The sequence below is a fragment of the Blastomyces gilchristii genome (assembly GCF_000003855.2).
Source record: "Blastomyces gilchristii SLH14081 genomic scaffold supercont1.8, whole genome shotgun sequence".
Lineage (NCBI taxonomy): Eukaryota > Fungi > Ascomycota > Eurotiomycetes > Onygenales > Ajellomycetaceae > Blastomyces > Blastomyces gilchristii.
In genome coordinates, this window is record NW_003101675.1 from 958,397 (window position 1) to 982,744 (window position 24,348).

The 24,348-nt window shown below is 46.6% G+C and overlaps 6 protein-coding genes across 7 annotated transcripts; 5 read left to right on the top strand and 1 right to left on the bottom strand.

The window, feature by feature from the left end:
* Nucleotides 1-715: 715 nt before the first annotated feature.
* On the top strand, nucleotides 716-3,995 carry BDBG_04888 (uncharacterized protein; the record flags this gene model as incomplete). Its single annotated transcript, XM_031721883.1, has 3 exons — nucleotides 716-1,207; nucleotides 1,275-1,532; nucleotides 1,658-3,995. 3 exons carry the CDS (start codon nucleotides 716-718, stop codon nucleotides 3,941-3,943), a joined length of 3,036 nt encoding a protein of 1,011 aa, XP_031578388.1. The 3' UTR covers nucleotides 3,944-3,995.
* Nucleotides 3,996-4,568: 573 nt separating this feature from the next.
* On the top strand, nucleotides 4,569-4,766 carry BDBG_04889 (uncharacterized protein; the record flags this gene model as incomplete). Its single annotated transcript, XM_031721884.1, has 1 exon — nucleotides 4,569-4,766. The coding sequence occupies one exon, from the start codon at nucleotides 4,569-4,571 to the stop codon at nucleotides 4,764-4,766; it is 198 nt and encodes a 65-aa protein (XP_031578389.1).
* Nucleotides 4,767-4,966: 200 nt separating this feature from the next.
* BDBG_04890 (MFS transporter) lies at nucleotides 4,967-6,691 on the top strand (the record flags this gene model as incomplete). The annotated part of the gene is made up of 3 exons (XM_002624980.1): nucleotides 4,967-5,345; nucleotides 5,401-5,647; nucleotides 5,713-6,691. The coding sequence occupies 3 exons, from the start codon at nucleotides 4,967-4,969 to the stop codon at nucleotides 6,689-6,691; spliced, it is 1,605 nt and encodes a 534-aa protein (XP_002625026.1).
* A 1,200-nt stretch (nucleotides 6,692-7,891) lies between these two features.
* On the top strand, nucleotides 7,892-12,971 carry BDBG_04891 (pheromone-regulated membrane protein 6). Its single transcript, XM_031721885.1, has 2 exons — nucleotides 7,892-8,929; nucleotides 9,017-12,971. The coding sequence occupies exons 1-2, from the start codon at nucleotides 8,855-8,857 to the stop codon at nucleotides 10,769-10,771; spliced, it is 1,830 nt and encodes a 609-aa protein (XP_031578390.1). The 5' UTR covers nucleotides 7,892-8,854; the 3' UTR covers nucleotides 10,772-12,971.
* A 178-nt stretch (nucleotides 12,972-13,149) lies between these two features.
* On the top strand, nucleotides 13,150-17,844 carry BDBG_04892 (cytomegalovirus gH-receptor family protein). The gene is made up of 2 exons (XM_002624982.2): nucleotides 13,150-15,369; nucleotides 15,438-17,844. The coding sequence occupies exons 1-2, from the start codon at nucleotides 13,561-13,563 to the stop codon at nucleotides 16,941-16,943; spliced, it is 3,315 nt and encodes a 1,104-aa protein (XP_002625028.2). The 5' UTR covers nucleotides 13,150-13,560; the 3' UTR covers nucleotides 16,944-17,844.
* On the bottom strand, nucleotides 17,030-22,276 carry BDBG_04893. 2 transcript variants are annotated; one of them, XM_031721886.1, is made up of 7 exons: nucleotides 21,404-22,276; nucleotides 20,761-20,972; nucleotides 20,535-20,660; nucleotides 20,323-20,454; nucleotides 19,709-20,263; nucleotides 19,466-19,652; nucleotides 17,057-19,413 (listed from the first exon to the last, which is right to left on the bottom strand). In XM_031721886.1, the coding sequence occupies exons 1-7, from the start codon at nucleotides 21,438-21,440 to the stop codon at nucleotides 17,594-17,596; spliced, it is 3,069 nt and encodes a 1,022-aa protein (XP_031578391.1). In that variant the 5' UTR covers nucleotides 21,441-22,276; the 3' UTR covers nucleotides 17,057-17,593. The 2 variants fall into 2 exon arrangements, with proteins under 2 accessions (XP_031578392.1, XP_031578391.1); XM_031721887.1 differs by having other exon boundaries at nucleotides 17,030-19,413; nucleotides 20,761-22,276.
* Between the last annotated feature and the right edge of the window lie 2,072 nt (nucleotides 22,277-24,348).

Sequence of the window (24,348 nt, forward strand, 5' to 3'; positions counted from 1 at the left end):
CTACCCTTCTAGGAATCTCCTCTCCCAGTCTATATGAAATATCAACTTCCTTCACTTCTTCCTCAACCGTCCTGCTATAACTTCATTAAAATTTGTCCCACAAGCAGAGCAAAGAAACATCGCATTCACTACAGCAACAACACTTCATAGCAGACAGTTGTGGAATTCACGCGGCCAGGCAAAACTTTGCTAAAAGAAGAGGGGGTAAGGTTGAATAACACAACACTACAACACACAACACACAACATAAAAACACCCCTCTACTCAGAGCTCCCCTTCTTCCTCTTCTCTTTCTCATTTTTTTCCTCTCGTAAAAAAAGCACTCATCATCAAACCCATAAGAATTCTTTCTCTCATTCTTCACAGCCTAACGGTGATAACTTTTTCTACCTATCTGTCCCCATCTCGACACCTCTCCTCTATCTCTCGCCTGACAAGCGCTCTTGAGCCACCAGACGGCTTCGTGATACCGTACCGCCATCAGTCTCCACTTCCATCTTCGTGACCTCCAAGCAGTCAAGTGCTAATCAGCTGTGCTCCTCTGTTAACAAAACCACGAGAAGTGATAGGAGAAGAAAAAAGGAGAAAAAAAAGTTGGTCTATGTGACAGGTCTTTTGCCCCCTTTCCCCCTTTCCCCACCTCGAAAGATCGAATCCTCGACCCAGGGGGATCAACCTTCCGGTAGTTCTCGAGACGCCAAGGGAAAGCTTGACAATGTTTCCCCTGACGGTGCTGTGCCTGGTGTTGCTTGTGGGTAACCTTTCTGGTGGCCCAAGCACCTCTACGGCAGCCGCCGCGGTCATCACAACTACCTCGGAGAGCCCGTTGCTGGCCGCGGAGTCGATTCTCGATTCCACCATGATGTGCCCTCTGGTCTTTAGTGCGGTCCTTTTCGTCGCGTTGGCCTTGCTCAGTTTCATCCCGGTATGTGTCAGCGTGAATAAGATGCTGAGCACTGGCAAGGGCCCCATCACCGTCGCTAAGGTGATAAGGATCGTCTTCGCCAGCCTAGTTGGCAAGCACATGGTGACTGCGTGGTCATCTCTGCATACGACTCTCTCGCGTATTTACTCGCAAGACGGTGCTCTGGGTGCCGCGCGCTTCGCGGTGGATCGGGCAGTATCTGCGTTCCGTCAGACCTGGGCATACCGCCTCTACCGCTGGATTTCGCCCAGCGGACAGGTAATATCTTTCAGAACGCTATTTGTGGGTGTTATTCATTCTTTCCCCTCCTTTGTAGCTGGGTACTATGGCCTGCTAACCGTAAGGCTAGCCGCCCTTCATGCTATATTGCGGGTACATCAAATTCGGTGCACCAGCCTGCGCCTATCTTTCAGGCCTTCTTGCCGGGATCGCCAACGATTCCGAGTTGCGTATTTCTAGTTGTGACTATGTCATAACTGGCATTTACGCTCCCGTGGAGAAACATAGGTGGCATGATGACCGACTGCAGAACCTTTACTGTTCTGGAGCGCTGTCCGGATTCGTCACGCGGACTGAATGGAAAGAATGGATAGAGCAAAAGCTCTATGTAAGTTACCTTGATTTTCACATGTTAGATTTTGTTAGATTTTTTCTTTTTTCTCTTTCGTTCTTTCTTTCTTTCTTTTTTAGAAAAAAGGCGCACGAAACTAATGAGACGGCGCGAAAACATAGTCATTGGAAATGTTCCACCTTGCCCTCTTCGTGTCCTTGGTGGCGCTGGCGTTCCTGCCTACCTTCATCCTCTACACTGTCATTAGCCTGAAGGACTTTGACTATGTCATTGTCCGGAAAGCCGACCTGGCAGCAATGAAGGTTGCAGAGAACCCAACCCCGAAGAAGGCCGGGAGGGCAAGTGGTGTGATCCCCGCCAGAAACGGGACAATTGGGAATCGAACGAGCGCCAGTCAGCGCACTTTGATGATTGACCAGTTAAAGAGCCGAATTAGGGAACTTGAAGTTTGCAACCTCGACTCTACGTCCATGATTAGGGCTCTTGAGGGAAAAAGCTGGAATAAGGACAGAGTACTCGCCAGACTCATGAAGGACCGCGCGGATCTGCAGCTGGAGAACTCAAGAGAGCGGTCGCGACGAGAATATCTTACCGAGAAGCTGGCAAAGTCAATCAAGCAGCAAGACACGCTCAATTTAACTTCCTCCCTCAAGTTGGCGCGAGAGCAGCTGGGACAGGAACAGATGAAAGTGAAGATTGCAGAAGACATGTACAGCGCTCTCAGGACCCTTGCGGGGAACATAAATTTAGAACCGAGCCTGCACAAGTACATCCACGATTTCGACAAGATCGCTGAGAAGTGCAATGTGGACAATTTGAGTTCGTCGGCCCGCAAGGCAAGGCTAGAAGTCATGCAGCAAACCCTCAAGAACAAATTACCCTACCTGCTTAGGGAGGCAACGATCAAGGCTTACGCGGTTCGGAACACCAGATGTGACGAGCAAATTGCCGCTATCAAGAAAAACGGCCGCCCTCAAGAGAGATCTCGAGAGTGCGCGCCGCCATATCAATTCACTCGTAACCGAACCAGCCCAGCGTACATGCATTGCCACCCGAACGACAACCTGGCGACGAACACTGAGCTTGATGCGGTGAGACAACAACTTGCCACAGTTGTTGCTGATCTTGAAGCGCAACGTGTTGAGACTGCCGCTATGATTGGCCTCCTGGAAGGTGAACGTAGCGCGCACGCTCTTTCCGTGGCGTCACTCAATGAGACGCACAACATGGTCGTCACCACACACTCGAGCCAAACTCAAGAGCTCAAGGTGGAGATCCGAGCAGCGAGACGGCACGGTGAAGAAGTCAGAGCAGGGAAGGACAAGGAAATCGCGGACCTTCGCCAAGAACTCGAGGCCAAGAACCAGGAAATCATAACTCATACATATGAGGTCCAGGAAAAGGGCCGGGCACTCCTCAGGATGGAGGGCGAACTTCACGAAGCCCGGGCGTTCTTTGGAACCCTTCATGTCGCCGCCAACGCCCAGACTCAAACACGAGTTACTGGAGCCGAGCTCGCTCAACTTCAACAACAGCTGGTCACCTCCGCTACTCGAGAGGAAGCCCTCAGTGCCGAGCTTGCCCATGTTCATGGACTGCTGCGGAACATGGAGCTCGAGAACGCCCAGTCTCTAGAGCAGCAACGGCAAGCGAAAGACAATCTGATTGCACAGTATCAGACAGCCTTGTTCAGCAAGGATTTCGAGTACAAGCAGCAGATTGACCAACTCCAGTCCGCTGGCCGAGCCCTCGATGCGGAGTGTCAGAAACTGCGCGCAAGGGTCCAAGGGCACCAGGCAACCTCATCTGTGCTCGCGGACGCTAACGCAAAAGTGGTTGAATGTCGAGCACAAATCAATCATCTGATGCAGAAACTGAGCCAGCTCACCCAGGCTCCGACAGACGATTTGACCAGACAGCATATCGAGAAACTTCGCGCGCGGGTGCAAGTTCTCGAGAAAGGGGACCGTGACAATGTCACGGACAAAATCCGGTCCACCCAACGGATCAAGAGTCTGGAAGAGGACCTACAGAAGACCAGGGTTGCTCTCAGCAACGCCAAAGCGGAGGCGGCAAGCCCTCGCAGAGCGCTAGGGCCGAATCCGTTGAGAGCAAAAGTCGATGACTTGAACAAGGCTCTAGAGGCAAAGAATGCTGAAATAAGCGCGCTGCAGGTCCAAATTGAAACTCAGCGGGACAAGATCAAGTCTACAGAGGATCAGCTTAGCTACCTTGTTTCCCTGGGCTGGATCCCAGCGGATAGCTCCAAGTGGCTGCAGGAAACTCCCATTCTGGAGGCAGATGACTTGATCAAATCCGAAGTTGAGGCCACGAAAAGGGCCGGTGAGCCGCTCTACGTGCCACCAAAGAGGCAAAGGACGGAGGAGTATGAGTCCTCAGCAATCCTGCCTGTGCCAGCCACCTGGGTGCAAATGACGGATGCGTGAACGTGCGATTAAGCACAATTATTTAGTAGGTGGTGTTTGAAGCAGACTCGACGAACAATGACTAATTTCTGAGTCAGATCTCAGCATCCATCCAGCTAACGACAGGGATGGATAGCTTATAAATTGAAAACACCATGTCGATACTGCACTCTGTACTTCTTGCTAAGGTAGAAGGGTAGGTGGCCCTTGGGCTGCCTGTGAATTTTAAGGCGGCGAGTTTTATATAAAACTTCGACAGAGACGAGCTAATAATTTCCTTTCAACACCATTGTGCAGCGTGCTTGCACCAGATTCAGGGGCTTCTTCGCCTAACTTTGTTATTCCTCTCTTCGTTGGAGTCGGAGTTGGTTGTCCCCGTCTACGCTGTAATATGGGCTCGATGCTGCCAAGATCCCTTCGAGACTGGGCTGGCTCGGACTGAGTGTTGATCATAGCCTCGTATTCGGGACACGATTCTTCTGCCTCTTCATGCATCGTCAATCATATGCGCTGGGCCGCTTTGAATGTTTACTTCTTCTGCAGGAGCGAACCACGGAACTCAGCCCGCCAGAACATCTTCGATAATAAAATAACGAATTCCACATACGAAATCATTGGCTGCTATCGTTGTCTGCCTGCCAATAAAATGGCAGCCCGCTTTTACGTGGGCCACTGCTGTGGCCAACGTTCAGAAAGGGTCGTATGGATCCAATCATTATTGACAGTTCTGGTGCGACAATCCAGGGCTGATCTAGTGATTCCTGGCACACGGCAGGCGCTGACGCAGCCACCATCGACGCAGCCCAAACGAGACCTTGCAGATCCGTCTCAAAACTCCGCATAAAAAGGAACACGCCTGGTGCGGATCTGGTAGACCATTCCCAGCCTCAAATACCCGTGAAAGCGAAATAAATACCTTGATCGATTGTTCAGTCTCTAATCCTCGACGGAGTGATGTCTCCCAGACTGCTTGTATCGCTTCACACGTAGTTCTATATCGGACGGCTACAGGCTCCGAAGTTTCTGATCATTTGCCAACTCGATATGCTACTCCAACAAGACAGCCTTGAAAACGATGTTGAAGATGTCCCGTTCCTGCCAAAGTCGCCTTCTTTCGATCAGTCATCGGTTACTTCAAGCCAAAACCCAGATGGCATCAATAGCGCCCGGCGGAAAATTCGCATGCGGCTCACTATCGCTCTTTTTGCTATTGTGCTTGCCTTCGAGACTGGCGGATCCATGCTCGCTGCCCCCATGACACGCATGTTCGAATCGATAACTTGCCTACAGTACTATAAGGAGCACGACCCTGCAATAATAGGGAAGAATGGAAACATTCCTGAGGAATTATGCAAGAATAAGGAGATTCAGGGTGAAGTCGCAATTGTGAAGGGTTATGGAGAGCTTTTTGACGCGATGGCTGGTACGGTCATTGGTTTCCGGACCTAAAAATGTTCCATATAATAACTGGGTAATAGGTGTGCTTCTTTCGGTACCGTATGGCCTATTGGCAGACAAATACGGCCGGAAACCAATATTTTGCATTTGCATTCCTGGGTTTGTCCTGAACATGATGGTTACAGGCGTAATATTATACGCGTCGGATACGTTTCCGTTACGTATGGTTTGGCTATCTACCTTAGCCTGGATGTTTGGAGGTGGTTTTGCTGTTGCTAGCACAATGGTATGGACGATGATGGCGGATGTTACTGCTGAATCCCAAAGGTTTGTCCCTGCCAGTCATAGCACAAACGGCGGAAATTATACTTCTAACTTATTGATATAAAAAGGGCTGCTCTTTTCTTCAAATTCGGCGTCTCAATAATGCTGGCCGACTTCATCTCTTCACTCTTTACCTCGTGGCTCATGAAGTACAGTCCCTGGATTCCGATGGTCATAGGATGGAGCTTTACCATGATTGGAATCCTTCCAGCCGTACTACTACCAGAAACGAAAGGGACATTCACATCGGAGAAGGAACTCGCTCATGAGCTTTCTGAACCATCATCACCTATCAACGATGGGCCTATCTATTTTTCGCCTGAGCAGCGCAATGCCGGTATGCTATCATTCGCTAAAAAGCCACGTCCGGCCTCACAACTCAGGCGGATGGGATCTCAGTTCAGCTTCATTATCCAGGATAAACACCTCATATTTCTCCTTTCCACATTCCTCGTCTACAGATTGAGCCGCGGCACATCATGGCTCCTCATACAATACATATCCAAACGCTACCACTGGACCCTTGCGAATGCGAATTTCTTAAACTCCTTCAAATCAATCCTAACCGTATTTCTCTTCCTCGCCCTACTCCCGCTCGCATCATGGTACCTAACATCTCGACGAGGCACACACTACCGGCAGAAGGACTTGACCCTCGCCAAAGGCAGCGTCATCCTCCTCCTCGTCGGCACGTTTATCATGGGCATCTCACCCTCAATATCCCTCTTTATCGTCGGTCTCATCGTGCAGACGTTGGGTATCGGGTTTGTGTTTATTGTTCGGTCCCTGGCCACCACCATGGTGCATAGAGATCAGACTGCACGGCTGTATACGGCGATAGAGATCCTGCAGAGCATCGGAGTGACGATTGCCAGTCCGACAGTGACTTTCTTTTTCAACAGGGGTTTAGATATGGGAGAGGGCTGGATTGGGTTACCTTGGGTGGTGGCGTCTGGTCTTTTTGGCGCGACGGCGGTGTTGCTATGGATGTATAGACTACCCTCTCTTCCAAAGCAATCTGTGTCTGAAGCTTCGATTGCACTTTGAGTTTGATATCTGTTAACTTTTTCTCGTTGCCAGTTTTTCCCTGTTTTCTCTTCCTTTCGAGTATTTTTTATTTTTTATTTGCATTTTTATTTTTTTTAAACATGTACAGTGCATGCGATTTATATCCTCTCGGCCTTGAAGCGATTTGTTTTCTTTTCATACTTTGTGTGTTTTTGTAGATATTTTATTCGGGATGAAGAGAACCTCGCAACATAGACATGAAATACATACAGACAGACAGACAGACAGACATCCTTTTTATATTCCAATTACCATCCGGCCGCACATTATGTTTCCAACCACTCCTCAATGCACCGAGTACTAGCGAGGTTTTGCGTTAAAACCCCATCCACGAAAATACCTGTACCTCAAGCCTGCGGAGAAAAAATAAAATAAACAGTTATAGGCCGGAGAAGAATCGGAGGTGAATTAATTGGCCGGGGATCGGATTGTGAAGAATCAAAAGTAGGTAGGTACAGTAACAGTACGGAGTATATGTGGCCGTGATCATTTGTTGTTCTGCAAAATAGCAGTAGTCGGTTTGTCTATAATAATAGCTATTTATATGAACTAAGACACATCGATCTGAATATGGTAAATTTCTTATTGTATACAGAGTCTTCATTTTTAACCTGCTTCATTCATTTTTTTTTTTTTTTTTTTTTTATCTTGACAGTTCTGGAGAGAATAATGGGTAAAGCTGTGCGCTTCAGGCGTACATATTATCAGATTCGTCAGATCTCTCAGGCGGATGAAGGAGAAGCACTTCAGAGTGATTGTTTTCTTCTGCTTCAATTCTGCTTTTATATATTTTTTGTTTATTATAGTCCACACTCAGGTTACTATTATATGTACTGTTAACTTATTTCACCAATTCCTTAACTCATTATGGACTCTGGCGCAACAGACCTCGGCGACTAGAGGTTAGCGGCAGGTAACCAACACTAACCGGATAACGGCGGGTGTACCTGAGCCCAGACCATCCATCCATATCAGAACCTTCCTTCTAGCTTTGATCACGGGGTTTACCAGCCGGAGATCGATCAGATCCAGGGCACTGTTTCAGAAGCAGTTAGCGCCGTGGAAATGTTCGCCGCTGGTTGGGTTGGAACCGTTTCATATTATTATTATATTATTTCATACCCTAACCCATGGAAGTCCAAATTAATACGGGAGTGAGTGATCATAGGTACGGTACTGCACATTCACCTGCAGATTTAATATTACAGACTGCAGAGGAAGGAGGAGGGGAATCCGGGTGCAGCTTTTTCATTGTTAGGCATTTCATTCATTCAGCGCTAGCATTCACTTAATTATTTATTCATCATTTTAACTACGCTGTATAACTATGAATTCATTATTTAATACGGAGTAATTAATTCCCCAATTCCCCAAGGCTGCTGGCATTTGCAAGCCCAACAACCCACTTTCCCCTGGTCTTGGCGCCCAGGCCCGCTAGTCCCGTTTAGCCACCCAGTGACCACCACACTCCCCCAACCAACCACAATCGTCAATCGTTCAATTGTCAATCATCAATCATCAATCATTCATCCATCCATTCTTTTATCCTGACCATTCTCCTTCTTTCTATCTCTCTCTTTCTAATCTCTCTCTTTCTAACCCATGTTACGGAGTAGTTGTTTCTACCGTGGTCGTTCGATCCAGTGCCCCCCCCCGCGCTGCTGCTGCTGCTGCTGCTGCTGCAATCTTTCGTGTTGAATCGCCGTTAGATTGACGCCAACCATTCATTTCCCCACAAGTGCGATCGATGTAACGCACCGCACAACTACTACTTCAAACCACTCTCCCTCTCTCTCTTCAGCGCCTATCGTAGAGATAGATGTCCAATTATACACGCATTTTACATTTTGTATACTGCTTCACAGTCATTTAAAACATTTACCACGCCTCTCACACCACGATAAACCACTTTGTTGTCCTCTTCCTCTTCCTCTTCCTTCCTTCTTTTTTCCCCCTTCCCTCTGCGACCGGCTGGACCGAGAATTGCGATCACACTCTCTCTCAAAATAACTCACCGTGTACTCTTTGTACATCACATTTACATTTCTCCTTACCCAGAAACTTGGTTGAACCAGGTCACTCTTGACTTTTTTAATCGCATGAAAAACAACTCTCAGAGAGATCGCGGATTCGTCTTAGACAATGGGTTGTTGTACATCTAACAGGAAGGAAGAATACTGGGGACATATGCGACAAGAACAAAAATGGGATTACATTGTAAGGACCTCCTCAATCTACTTGTTGTTTGGAGAAGGGCTACTTTTGGAAATTGTCTTTCCACTAACTGCCTATTTTACTTGATAGAATCTCCAAGACTTCAAGTCGACTACATGTTTTACCCAACTCTCTTATTTCATTCTTTGGATTTCAGTTTTTATATCGATCGCTGTATATGGCGTCGACACCTTCACCGCTGTCAATTTGATTGCTTTCAATCGATGGTCCACTGAGGCAGAACAATTAATCCCCCGTTACATCTCAAAATGGATCTTCGCAGGATGCATCATGCTTTCCTTCGTTTTCCTCATATACCGATGGATTCGTGCGATCCGTGTTATGAAACAAGGAGGAGTCGCACAGAGTTATCTTGACCCCCTAGCCGTTAGAATTCAAAGTATCCGCGTTGGGGAGAAAGGTCAAGGCTGGCGTCGTTTCCTGGTGTTTTACGAACTTACCAAGAGCAAAAAGGGCGCTGATTACGTTGCCCTCTTCACGTACTTCAACTTTGAGGCATGGATGCGAACGGTCTTCGCCGAGGGCCCTCGACAGTTCATTAATGGGTCGATTCTATATTCCGTAATGGAGTCGGATCTGATTCTCCAAGGAGAACACGCACCCCCGGAAGGTACCTCTTCTGTCTCTCAGTTTTTTAGCAATGTTGGAGCATTGGCCGATAAGGACAGGCGACAAGCTGTGATTCTGTCAGCGATGTTATTTACCCTTGTGATTTGGGTGTTCTCTGTCCTCAGCCTCATGCTGTCGTGCGTCCTATATCTACTTTTTCTGTGGCATCATATCCCTAGCGAAGACGGTTCCCTCACTGCCTATTGTCGCCGCAAGATTAATAGGCGATTTGAGAGAATTGTTAAGGAGAAGGTCGACAAGGTATTGGCCAAGGACGTCGTGCTGCAGGATCGCGGTCCTTCTGACCCTGAACTTGCGACTGGTATTGTCAAACGGCAGCCCACCCTGCCCACTTTCCATCAGCCAAGCACGGACAAACTGCCAGAGATGCCAGCTCTTTCCCGCCAGACAACTGTGTCGACGCTTCCGCTATATTCCAACGCCCCATCTAGAGGCCCCACCCCTCAGCGTCAACCAACGTTGCCTAATTTGCGCCAGCACAGTTCAGATGAACTTCCAGAAATGCCGGGACTATCACGTCAGACCACAGTCTCGACTCTGCCGCCATATGCCAACTCTACAACACCAGGTGCCAATTCTCACCGGCAACCAAGCCTGCCAGATACCAACTGGTCCAACTATGATGATATGTCTATGGGCAATGGCAACCACAGCTCTCGCGTTTCCGATGACAACCTACCCTTGGTGAACAATGCCGCAGGGTTTAGCTACAGCAATGAACGAGATTATAATCAAGGCCCTCCGGTCCTACCACCAATCGATAGGCAAGGAACACCACTGTCACTCATGGCAGGTCCAAGGCCCCGCGACCACATACCGCCAGGGCCGGACCCGTCAGCGGATAACCAACAATTCCCCTTCTCACCACCAATGCCGGCGCTCAGCGACAGCGCTTCCCCCGTTAGCCGTTCGCAAACGTCACCCCCTGCGCGGCCATACTCGCCACACCTTACTCCCAGCGGTGGTAGCGGCTACCCGGCCTTCCCAGCAAGCCCGGCGCCCCGGAATCCTCTCCCACGTCTCCCGGGCGGTGGAATGACCGCAGGCCCGCCTCCTATCCGCAACTTTACTCGTCCATCCACGACTTCTCCTTCCAATGAGCATGCCAACCGATCCGCTGCCTCCAACAGACCCTGGCCGCAGCGATCAGGCACCGCACCCCCTCAAAATCCATCGCCATATGGTGGATTTTGAGGCGTAAATAAGAATATGCAAAATTATTTATGTGTTATATTACAATAAAATATTCACATCATTTTGTGCTCGATATATTGCGGGAGCATTAGATTTGTTTAGCCTAAAGGATTGAACCCTCACGAGCCAGGATTTTCGTAAAGTCTACCGGCGTTTTAAGGCTTCTGTGCTTTTAGTTTCTGCCGGACGTTGCTGGCGCAAAAGGCGAAAAGGGTAAATTCGATCCCAGTGGAATATGGAGACGTTTTTTTTAGTTCTATTCTTTTATTATGGCTTTGGGCTCTGTGAAACTAGTTACCTACGTAGCTCTCACTTAGCCCGTATGTTTTCAACACCTACCTACACACATTGAGCTATGGTCCACAATGCCGCTCGAGTCACATCTCACACACGACCGTCTACCCCTCACATCGTTTCTCTTCGATCTCAATAGCTATCCAAACATTTCTCACATTTCCTCACCATTTCATGTTATCCAAAAGGGACATTGTCATGCTCGATCCCATTCTCCATTTCAATATTCTTTTTTGCCATGTTCCTTTTCTCGTCTTTTCTCATCATTCCTTGCCACGACCTTTCCAAAAATAGCAGAAACCAAGCAAAACTGGATTTTGTTAAAGCCATGCTTTTTATATCTACCCCTTTTTTCATGAACGAGCACAAATGATCAAACAGATACACACAATACAACCACGCCCCAAATACCCGAATTTATTTTTATTTTTTATTTTTATTTTTTGTAGTGGTTTTTAATTCCATTCACTTCTTGTTCTTTCTTCCCCACTTCTACTCGTTACGTTCGGTTACACTTATGTCCATGTTACTTACACTTCACAATACCTATCTATACTTTGATACCGGATTCGCCCTTCTTCTTCTTCTCTTGCGCAAAACTCTCTTTAATCACTCTTGTTTAAATTACCTCTTTCCCCCCCTTTTTTCCATTCCCCTTCTTCGCATGAATGTAACATGAACATATAAATTCTCATCAACCAATTGAATAGGCCGAGCTTGGAAAAATCTACCAGTGAAAGAAAGCATTTACTGCTCCCCCCCCGCCCAACTCCTTTCTTTTTATTTCACATCTATGTAGCTAGCCAAGTAGCTCGGTACAACCCCTTTTTTGAAATAACTACATGTATCCTGTGCAAGCTCTTGGAAAAGTTAATCTTGTACATGTACAGTACGTTTTAAGTAATTCCTTTTTTTTTTAATTTTCCCACTTGTGGGTTCCCTCAACTCCGGGGGCGCCGATCTACATCGAAATAAATCGTCGCCAAGAGATATAAGGCGCGCAGTCCGCTCCACTGAGTCCACCCCACAGGTTTTTCGTGGGTTCAACGGTATCATTACATAGTAGGGGAGTAGTTAAGGTTCTGAAGACCCACTTCCCGCGATTTGATGAGAAGCGCTTTTACTTTAGATTACATAGTAGATGAGGAGAGAAGTATCTGATTAGAGCTGGTTGGCTAGCTGTGGATATCTATATCTATATCTATATCTATCATGGTTGGGTTGGGTAGGAAGGAGGTGTGGTGTTGGTGTGGAGAGAGAATCTGGCAGGTCTGGGTTTTTTTGTTTCCTTTTCTTCTTCTTCTTCTTCTTCTTCTTCTTCTTCTGCTTTTCTTTCTTTCTTTCTTTCTCCCTTTTTTATACACATGAAGGACAGTTGCGGGATCATTTACACCGTCCCATCCCACGAGAAGTGCGTGAGTTTGACATAAAATAAGTACAGACATTTTACCCATTCCAGCTCAGGAAGGACCAGGTGCCCTTCTGCTTGTTCGTACATACATACATACATACATACATAAAATATTGAGCTGTAGCTGTCCCAAGTGCGGGAGAGAGCCACCTACCCTAGTATACCTAGTCACCATGGTGGTGGTTTGTGGAGTTTCTATGATGTACTATACATGTACATACCTATACGTTACAGCAGCGCTCATAGTCTTTATATGCATGCTGTTTTAAAAGAAAGGAACAAGTATTGCTTTCTCAGGTGGGGAATGTGTATTCTGGACATTGATGGAACTTGGCGTAAGGAGTAGTTAAGGTAACTAAGTAGTATTTTCATGTTTACATGTTTACAAATGGATGCTTCAAGTGGTTGTTTTCACTAGTTACTGGCGAACTAAGAAGCTGTTTTTTTCTTTTTATTTTATTTTCTTTTTGAAGATATTCTACTCCAACATCAAAGCTACATTCCTAGGTACGTTGTCATTTTCGACAATTGTAGCAGACTGCCACATTAATTAAATCTTGCTCTCAAGATTTTAGGTTTTAAATATCCTTTATTTGTACGCTTAAACTTTTACAAGGTTAACTTTGAGCTTGATATTCGCTTTGACCAAACTATATTATTTATTGGTTTGCATGGCTGACTAAGCTGGCATATCTCCCTCCACCCATCCCCCGGACAAGGACAGCTTTGCGCAAGGAAATCTACGGTAATCCAAGTCCACTGACATCCCTGTCCCTATATGTTGGCGCTTGACTGTCCAGGCTCGATACGCCGCCAGTCCTCGCTTCAGGACACCTTACATTTCGGAGCGCAGCATATTCACCTCGTCGCACACGCGGACCGAGATGCCAATAGCAGCCAACAACCGCAAACCATGAAAATCTTTCTACCCTCTTCAGCTATGAGCCATTGATACCTACAACCGGATCTTGAAAGACTCATTTGTTGGGACAGCCTATGCTACGAAGTAAGAGAGTGAGCCGGAAGAACAATGGGATCCTAGTGATGATGATGATCGCGGTATCTATTTAAAACGAGAGAACTCATGATGGATGATATACTTGGCGGTACTGCTGCTTCTGCTACCGCGGTGTCTGGCGGGAGCAGTGAAATTAGGACAAACGGAAAGATGGGCTCTGGCAGCCTTTCAGAAGATGACAAAAGGTCGTATGTTGCTGGGGCCCGGAAGGGGAGTGACGCTGACATAGGCCTGGGAGTAAAGGGGCCCTTCAAGGGATCAAATTTTGGGGCTATCAATGGACACATCTCTCCGCAGCCGGAAGTGCTGCATAAGGAACATCTGGGTATGCCGAAAAGTCGTAATCCCGAAACAAGCACTCTGTCGAAGCATGACGGTGCAAACGTGGTGCGTTTTCATACACCCGACGAGGCGATGGAAGGCCAGAGGGGACACAAACCACATTTTGCACCGACCTCAACGGAGACTCGATTAGGTTTGGCAAATACTGTTAAGAAGGCGGATGGCGGAACTGCGACGGTGGCATCCCCGGCTTCTGGCGACAGGCCGGTGCATCAGGCCGTACAACCCGCAGATGTAGGAACCCCATCCTCCTCGCAGCGCCCTCTGAAGCCGATTAATACAAACCCGCAATCTCCTTCGAGTCATGATCGTGAAAAGGACAAAGTTCTCAAACTGTCGCCGGCAAAAATTCATGAACTCACTTCTTCGCCAGAATCTTTAACCCTACACTCCATCCCACTGGAGCCCGATAAAAGACAGCCAAATTTACGGGCTCCAATACCCTCAGATTCGCCAAGTAATGGTACGATCCTGGACACGTCGATGGGACCACGGGCTGTGGATGGGTCTTTAAAACGAACAAAATCTCCCCGCCGCAAATTAAGTGCTGGCAAAAATGTACATGTGGAGGATGCACCCGACTTTCTAACGTCCGGACATCAAACGATCCGTCCGTTCTCTTCCCGTCAGAAAAGCCACTCAGCCCGAGCTGTGTCGACCACTGATACGCTCCAGAAACGGCGATCTTCCGCAAGTGGTGATAGGGTCGCTGATTCATGGCCAAGGCCAAACCGTGTTGACACCTCTAGAAGTCGTCCAAATTCATCATCGGCGCCAGATCTACTTCCGTCGCCAGCACCCCAATCTATCCCACTCCCTCCTTTCTCTATCCCGACATATCTCCAGTTAGAACTGGCCTCTGAACGGCCCTCGCCCTTATACATTCACCGTTCCTCCACGAATGATTTTCCTTACGAGTCTTCGCGAGCGAAACTCGAGCGGCTACAAAACTTTTTCCTTCTACCTCCCGCCCTAGAACAGGTACTGTTCTTCGGTGCTCTTGCATGTATCGATGCGTGGCTTTATTACTTCACAATCCTGCCATTGCGATTTCTCAAGTCTATTTTTCTTCTTCTTCGTTCCTGGGCTATCAATGTTGGAGCCGAAGCACAGTTTATTTCACGGTTTATTTTTACCGGACTTGGCAGGGTATGGCGCCGGAGACAACAGGGGTGCCCGGCTGCGCGCAAGAACGGGCATGATCAAAAGCATAATGAGAGCCCTGCTCACTCGCGGCCACGCTTTTCGAGCAATGTTTCTACTGATCAGGAGAGCCCATTCCTTGACCATGATGTCAAGAATCGGCCATCTGAAAAAAATGACCCGCGAAACCGGGTGCCTTCCAGTCGAAGACATCGCAGGACCAGGTCTATTCCCTCCACACTTTTACCGAACGATAAGGCAGATATTTTGAAGGGTTTTCTCATGATCTGTACATGTCTGATTCTGATGTATTTCGATGCCAGTCGGGTTTATCACTGGATTCGCGGGCAGGCTGCCATTAAGCTTTATGTTATTTATAACGTACTTGAGGTATGGCTACCATCTGATCTGCTACCTCATTTGGAGATCGAGAAGCTAATACCTCCCTGGATATTTAGGTTGGGGATAGACTGCTTTCAGCAATCGGCCAGGACGTCCTCGAATGCTTGTTTTCACGCGAAGCTCTGGAGAGGAAACCTGATGGGCGCAGCAAGATTCTGCGTCCATTTTGGCTATTTATCATCGCACTGATATATACCGTTATCCATTCTGTCTCACTTTTCTATCAAGTCATCACACTCAATGTGGCGGTGAATTCATATTCGAATGCCTTGATTACCCTCTTATTATCGAACCAGTTTGTGGAAATTAAATCCACCGTCTTTAAGAAATTTGAAAAAGAAAATCTCTTCCAGCTTACCTGTGCCGACGTTGTCGAGCGATTTCAACTCTGGCTGATGCTTACAATCATCGCGTCTCGGAATATTGTTGAAACGGGTATCTTCAGCTTTGGCAGTGGCTTGAGCTTATTTGCTGGTAGCAAGCCAACCCCGAGCGCGAATGCTACATCATTTGCAACTCCACCCAGAACTGCATCGTCCATTCTTCCACAGGCCTTCACCATCCTCCCGTCATCCCTACTCTCGTCGCTTAGCAAGGTGAACTCATTTCTCCCAACGATCGGCCACCTCCTCGGACCCTTCCTTGTGGTCCTAGGTTCTGAAATGATAGTCGACTGGTTGAAGCACGCATATATCAATAAATTCAACAATATCCGTCCTGCGCTGTACGGCCGGTTCCTCGACATACTCGCCAAGGACTACTATACGAATGCCTTCGCGGACCAGAATCTCAACCGCCGCTTAGGCCTACCCGTCATTCCGCTCGCGTGCCTCTTCTTCCGCGTCTCCATACAAACCTATCAGATGTTCCTGACATCGTGGCTACCACAGACACCATCCCTCGTCACTCAGTCAAACACCACGTCTTTAACCTCAATCCACGACCGTTATTCCCCATCCCCATCGCCCTCCCCTTCATTTATACTACCCCTCCACCCCCTCGATCCCAGCTTCCTCACTAAACTCTCCTCGCTATTCCAAACCATGATAGCCCACGCCACCCCTTCTCCCGCAGCCTTCATACCAATTTTCACCACCATCCTCGTCCTGCTCCTATACCTCACCCTCCTCTTCATAAAACTTATCCTCGGCATCATTCTCCTCAGCTACTCCCGCGCCCGCTATAAGAAAATGAAATCGCTAGAACGGGTCACAATCACGAATGCCTCCTCTTCTAAACCAACTGCTACACCATCCACCATGGCAACAACAACAGCAGAAACAACACCGCCCCCGCCACCTCCACCATCACAATTTCCCAACCCCCAGCCCACGACAGCAACAACAAACCCCGACATCGTCGAGGGTGCGCGTCGCGTTGGTGGCTGGGGTGCTGTGGAGGTGGGCGAGGATCGGAGAAGGTGGATCTATGCTGATGATCCAGAAGGCGCAAGACGATTAAAGGAGAGAGAGGAACGGGATAGAGTGGTGAAGCCCAGTGCTGGAGGCGATGGGATTGAAGGGGTGATGAGGTATGAGATGGCGGCGAAGAGGATTTGGTGAGTCAGAGCGAGCATATTTTGATGTCTGTATTTTTACAAGATGTACAGTGAGGAGTGACGTGGGTCCCCTTTTGGGGTTGGGGGGGGGGGGGGGGTTGTTGGTTTTACTTTGCATTATTTGTATGATTCGCGTGGAGGCGTCTTTGTGATCTTTTCTTTGTGTTTCTTTGCATATATACAGAGTACACGGTGTCGCATGTCGCATTGTAGTTCCATTGTATGCATGTGTATTAGATATGTGATAAGGATAACGATATGTGGTAACGAATATAACCCTTGATTTTCTGATTTGTGTTGTTCCCCACTTTTGTGGTTTTGTTCCCTGCGAATGACATTTTTGAAAGAGGGATGGATAATAATGCAAATAGACCGCAAATGTGAAATGCGAATTAAAGGATATGGTAATGTCAAACGAGGGATGGGGAAAGAATGCAACTCCAAGCGGGAAAAAAAAAGTATTTCTATCAATACATTATAGGGGAGGAAAAGCATTAGAAAGAATAACATAGTATCAGAAAGTAGAGCATCGAGGTCAGGTCCTGTGGTGAAGGTGCTCAATCGAAGAAGGCATCCCGATGCATGATGGTTACCAACTGACTCCATCAACAACTTCAATCATCCTCCATTCCATCCCTCAGTCCATTCCCTGTCTTACTCCTCTGAATCCTCCCCAGCCTCGCTATCATTACTAGCACTGCCGTCCTCGTCTAGAGTACCGTCATTACCAGTCCCAGCTCCATCCTTTCCCAAATCCCTGAACACCCGCGTCATAATCTCTCGACTCTTATACAGATTTTCAACCCTCAGCCGCTCGTTATCCAAGTGCGCATGGTCACTCGCCTGGCCACACGGTAGGTGAGCCGCTGGCGCATTGAATTCTTTCTCTAGATAGCGGATCGTCGGGATCGATCCACCCTCACGGATATAGATGGGTTGGATGAATTGGCAGGGGCGCGCAATAGATACCGGAGAATGAGATGCTGATGTAGAGTTCCGTGTATGAGGTTGCGGTCCGGATGTTTCTGCTGCCGCTACTGGGGTTACTTCGCAAGCGGATGAAGACGCGTTATGTCTGCAAGGTGCACGGGGTCGACTGGGAGGTTTAGTGCCCGCAAGGTCAGAGCCGTGCGCCAGGGTTGAAGAGGTCGGAACGCTAGGTGCAGAGAGCCTGTGTCCTGAGCGAGTTTTGGGCGCTGAGGACGAGGAGGAAATTATTCGGCCGACATTCGAGGCCACACTGTCAGTTGAGTTTGAGCGGAGAATTTCACGACGAGATAGCTGGTTAGATGGATTAACGGGTGGGTAGTTATAGTGACGATCTCCCTTGGCAGAAGACCATGCTGCGGTTACAGCGCGTGAAAGCAATTTGAAGATGTCATTCTCAGGGTCCCCAAGCCATGGTTCCGCTTTTCCTGCTATTTCAACTGTCAATATGTTTTGAGAGTCAAAATTTGCAAACTGAGCATGTGCAAACTCCGTCAGGTCAGCTGCCACTTTATCTGCGTCCTGGTTAGGCACTATTCGGACGGAAAGTGTTGCTCGCGCTCTTCGCGATATAGTTGTCGAGGTATTTTGGCAGCCTGGGACCTCTACCCGATGGATTGTAAGAGATGGTTCCCGCCAACGGTGCATTAGGGAGTCAGTGAAAGCTTCGTAGTCCTCGATTTCAGGGTGATGAGGAAGTAGAGCTTTGGCAATTGCATCGTATCGTCTCTTTTCTGCTTCGGTCAAGGGAAGGACGGGGTCATGGAACCCTGGAATATTAATCTTCCCTCTCGCACCAACGAGAGTAGCAAGAAGCATGGTGAGATCCTTCAATGGTTCATCGAGAAGGGAACTACCATCAATTCCACTGTGTAAATCTGGGTTACTGCTTGTCACGACAAAATTAGCATGAACCACTCCTCTTAGCCCGTATGTCAGGCATGGAATGTGATCATCCAGCCAGTAACTATTTGCCAAGAGGATCCAGTCAACTTCTCCGATCAAATCCTTGTGTTTCTGAGCCGTTTGTGCAAATCCCTGGGAACCAGATTCTTCTTCGCCCTCAATTAAAAAGACGACATTGCAACTTAAATTTTTCGTCTGGGCTAACTCTGCAGCAGCATATAGAGCAGCGAGAACCGGGCCCTTGTTATCCGACACACCTCGACCATACAAAAACCCATTGATCGAAGTGAGCTGGAATGGATCCGTATTCCATTTCAAATGATTCATATCCGCACCGACAACGTCATAGTGTCCATAAAATAGAACAGTCTTGCTGGCTGATGACTTTGATGCTGCATCGAATCTCGCAAAGACGATCGGATTTGTATCTGGCCCCGTCGCCAAAAGTTTAGTTTTGGCGCCCAAATAATTGCAGTGACGTCGAAGGAAAGCCGCGCCCTGGTTACATTCTCCAGCAAACTTGGGTCTCGAAGATATTGTCTTAAATGCAACAAAATTTGCCAGACAATTGACCATCTCATCTAAAAAGAGAGTCAGTAAATAACCATTAAAATGGGTATGATTGCTCCGTACCATTGCCAACTGCAGGGATCTCTTGGACATCTTGAGGGTGGTCTGTTAAATCCCAAATAGCGACTGTATTATCGTTGCCACCAGTAGCGTAGATACGCCTATTATTGAAAACTCCAGCTGCTGACGCCAGCATCGTCCCTTTGTGAGCAGCCCACGAACCTATCTCTTCGAATCTAGAGTTAAATTTCTGTCGTCAATGGTTAGTGAGAGATGCAATCAATATAGAGAGCAGGGCATATATACCCTTATGATGCCAGAGGAGTCACCAGTAATAGTAACATTTCCGACAACATCAATTGCCCAGAGGTCCCCACTGTGGGCCGTGAGCTTCCTGATGATCTGACGAGAATCCAGGTTCCAGATGTAAACTGCACCTCCTGAAAGGCCACAGTAAAGGAACGCACCGTCGACAGCAATAGAGAGTACTGAATCGCTACCATTTTTTAACTCGCCCAGCTCAAGCAGTGAACCTTCTGGGCACTTACCAAGCTCCCAAAGCTTGACAGACCCATCCCCCGAGCCCGTCAGAAGTACTTCCTCACCATTTGCCCACTCCTCCAGGCCTCGGACTAAGAGCATGCAATATATATAGCCATTGTGGGCATACAGCTTGTGCTGATCTTTCTTGAAGGTAAGGCTCTGGCCACCCTGGCCAAGTCTTTCAGCTGCCTCCCCAGCATCAGGGTTTAGTGTAACAATGCCACCAGGGCCCTTGGAATCGAAAAATCGATGCCTCCTGTTTGACGGATGCACAGAAACTGGCGGCGGTGGAGGGGTATCCAGTTGCAGATCACACCACTGTCGAGGATCAGTCAAGTCATATAATATGAACAGGAGCTGGATTAGGGAAACCGTACTTGAATGCTCGTGTTTTGGCCCCCGCAATAAACAGTTTTGAGATTGGATGAGTACACTACTGTAAATAGATCGCCTACATCGTGATGCGAGTAAATCGAGTAGAGGCGCTCAAAAGTCCTCGTTGACCAAACCTAGCCAGTATTAGTTTCCTTATACACGAAATACCATTTCACATATTAAATCAAAGCAATGGAAGTGTATGAAAACGCACATTAACAACGGAGTCACCACCACTTGAAAAGAGGAGGCTCGCATCATCAGACAGATATAAACCGAGCACACTCTCCTGGTGAGCCTTCACAGATAGGATCAGTTCATAGGTATCGAGTGACCAAGCCTGCATGCATCAGGCATATGTATGTCATGACGTTAGCCATCTGTGAATCTCTCATTCAGATCTGGATATATAAACTTTAAAATTTGTGATACAAACATACAACAATATCGCCCCCCTGGAGCCCCGCAAACACACACTCCTCGTCAAGCACAAGAGCAAGAACAGATCGGACTGCCTGGACACGATGGCCCACACCACACTGGTTGCTTATCTGGACCTCGGGAGGCGTCTCTCCGTTGCAGTAGCTATGCTGGGGTTGAAATTGGGGCCGTCTGTTGAGCTCTAGCTCGATATCAGAGGGGCCATCGAAGTCTGAATCATCCATGATTCCGCTCATTAGCAGGTGTGTTAAGGATGCAAAGAAGGCTTTATTATTAAGCAATGGGAATGTTCAGTCCAAGGCCAATCATTTCTAGTGAACGACGGCGTGGGTTGTTTTTGCTTGTGGATATCCAGCAGAAGTTCCAGTTTGCAGATGGTTGAGGGTTCTTTTTTTTTTTCGCGTCGTCGTCGTCGCCTCCGAGTTTGGAACTTGCCGCCAAACAAAAAGCACTATGGGAGCGCACCATCTTTCCCCTTTGCTCCATATTTCAACAACAACAAAGGTCTCAAATAATAATCATAATAGCAATAACATTGCGGAAATTTTGCAGGGAAATATTGTGTTAAAAAGGAAATCCCCTTTCGGCATGCCGGTTGGCACATAGAAAGAGGAGGAATAAAAATGCTAAAAATCTCACCACGCTTTCGCTGCGTTCGCGCCATGTCTAGGCTGCACATCCTTCTCGGCCTTGACCTCGACAGTGGACAACCACCACCAGGAGAACAACGTTAGCTTCAGGATAAACGGGAATAGGCAAGCAAAGGTTTAATTAATTAAGAGTGAAAAAGGCAAAAGAAAAAAAAAGAAAGAGACGCTTTTTCTCCAGGCTCAACAACTGCACCTCTTCCGCCCACCAGCCCCAACTCTTCTATACTGAGGGGACTAATCGCTAGATATAGGGCTTGGTTCATTGAAGCCAAAGGAGCAACCGAGTCACCATGGAATAACCCACCGTCCATCGTCTTCTCTCTTTCTACAGGGTGAAAGAGAAATATCTTTGCTTTTTCTTTCTTTGTTCTAGTGACTAACCTTGCTTCCGTCTCCCAGCAGAGCCGTGCTAGGAGGGCTTTTCCCGGATGTTGCTTGCACGCCTTCATTTATATCTGCGGGATTCCTCGCGAATTATCTGCGTCGGAAATGATGCAATTAGGAGGTGAGAGTGGTGGCATCGACTGGGCGGGATATATTATAACCGGGGACACGGACACACAAGGTCGCGGAGAATCGTGGTAGGGGGAAGTGTGAGTATCGACTCTCTCTCACCGCTTCGAAAATTTTTCTTCTTTGTGATGTTTCTTTTTCCTGGGTTATTTTTATCCAACTTTTTATTTTCATATTTTTATTTTTGTCTGGCTTTCTTTTGACCGGTGGCCTTCAGAGTCGACAGAAGTTCTGCTTGTCTGTGATAGGCCCCATCTGATGCCGCGAAGAAGTGCCACGCTGGTTGCAATTGAAATGCAAGCTGCACTTTTTGTCCATTGTTTCTCCATCTAACTGTTTGGGGCACCAAAACAATTATGGATAGCTGAATGATGCAATCGCCATGCCTCGTCCCAAATAACACAGCACAAACTGTCAAAAACCCTACCCTTTCGCAGTGAAGTTTCGAGGTATCTCAAGGCTTCCTTGAAAGCTGGGGATTTTTCTTGCGAGGGTGGTTTCGTGTCTACGGGTGCTTTTCATTCTGCAAATCGGGGGATCTTTGACATACCGATACGGTTGTTTAACGGCACTTCTTTCGCAGACAGGCAAGAACAAGTAGGAGGTTAAGAAGGACTACATCACGATATCACCCCATTTACGAAAAATTTCAACGTTGCCGGAACGTGAAAAGTGACAGAAGTTTTCTCAGCGTATGATTTCAAATGGAGACATTATTCTAAAACAAGACCGGATATCTATCTGGGTGTTGGAAGCCGGGGTTCCAGGAGACAAAATGCTTGCTAGTTATTGATACCTTCCCGGAGCTGGCATGGATTCTTTGAACGACAGCTTACGCAAACTTATTAACAAATTTACCTTGACTATTCCATGTACAACCGAAAGAGAGATGGTTACAGACACGAGCAATAGACGAAATGGAAAGGCAGCAAGTGGCTGCTGAGAAGACGACAGAAAAAACAGTTTCCGATTGATTGCTTGGGGAGAATCTGAGTTAGCTGCAAACGCTCTACTCCATAGATCTTTTCAGTCCACTTTCATTGCGCAGGCACACCACTCAACTGTCCGATTCGTCTCTCCTTTTCAGCTGGGAGTGTTCAAAGCTAAGCATCCAAGCATTTACAATATATAGGCATCTGAGCATGGGATCTGGCCCATATAACTGGAGTATCAGCATCCAAACGGGAGAATATTAACCGGGGGGAGGCGTAAAAACTTGAAGGGAATTCTCTGTTGTGGCGCATGCATACAAGCCATATGTGGCTGTGTCAAGTGCCGAGGCTACCACCAGCCACAATATGCATGCGCCACGCACTTATTTCCATACCGGAAGAACGTAGGGTTATTACACGACCGGATTATGGTTGTTCCACCATTTCAATCGGCGACACGGTCGCTGAGCTGTAAATCATAGTATAATGGTGAATGAATGGTGAAATCACTGTAAATAAGTTGTAAACTGAAAAAATCAATTATTATATTAATAATATTACTGAATTTAACTTACATAATTATTAATTCTAAAAATCATCTTATTTATCAGTATTATTCTTTATTTAAAATTATAAACATTTTTAAACTGACTGATGAAATTATGAAATTTATATTTAATTTCATTTAATTTAATTTCATAAATTTTTTAATATAAGTCTCATCAGAATCTAGTATTAAAAAAAATTGAAAATGTATTATTATTTTTTAAAAATGATATAAAAAATAATCAGATTTAATTTAAAAATAGTGAAATATGTTAACTGAATACTTTATATAAGGCCACGTGACTCACATACCTATTCATTAGAATGCTGTGTGACTAGATTAGTGTATAATTAATCAACCTTTCATCTTCATCAGATTATAAGCTCTTAGTCACTTTCATATCATTTCAACTATATACTTTAAGAAGAGATTGATTCTGTGAGTCTTCTACAACTAGACTGACCGTGTGACCGTGTCTGAAACTAGAATTAGAATATTTGATAATCTTATTATCAATTTAACTGATCTCATTACACAGTTTTAACATTAGATAGTAGTCTTATACTGTCTCAGTGAGACTTACTATCTACTCTTATCATATTTTTTAAATGAAACTATGATTTTCACTTCTCAATTTAAATTATTTTTATTGCTTTAAATGACTTTAAATCTCATTTGAGTATTATCAAAAAGTGTTACTTTTTAAAAAATTAAAAATAGTCTAAAAAAACCTTAAAATGTCTAAAAATATTAACTTTATGTCAAGAATGAAACTAAATGAGATTAAATAAGATCACTTTCTTAATTTTTCTAAGTTATAGTCTTATTTTGAGATCTGATATATAGTCACTTTGCATGTTTTTTTAATGATTAGTCTCAGTGAGATTCATACTAAAAAATGTACAAGATCAGATTAAATGAGATTAAATGTGAAATTCATGATCT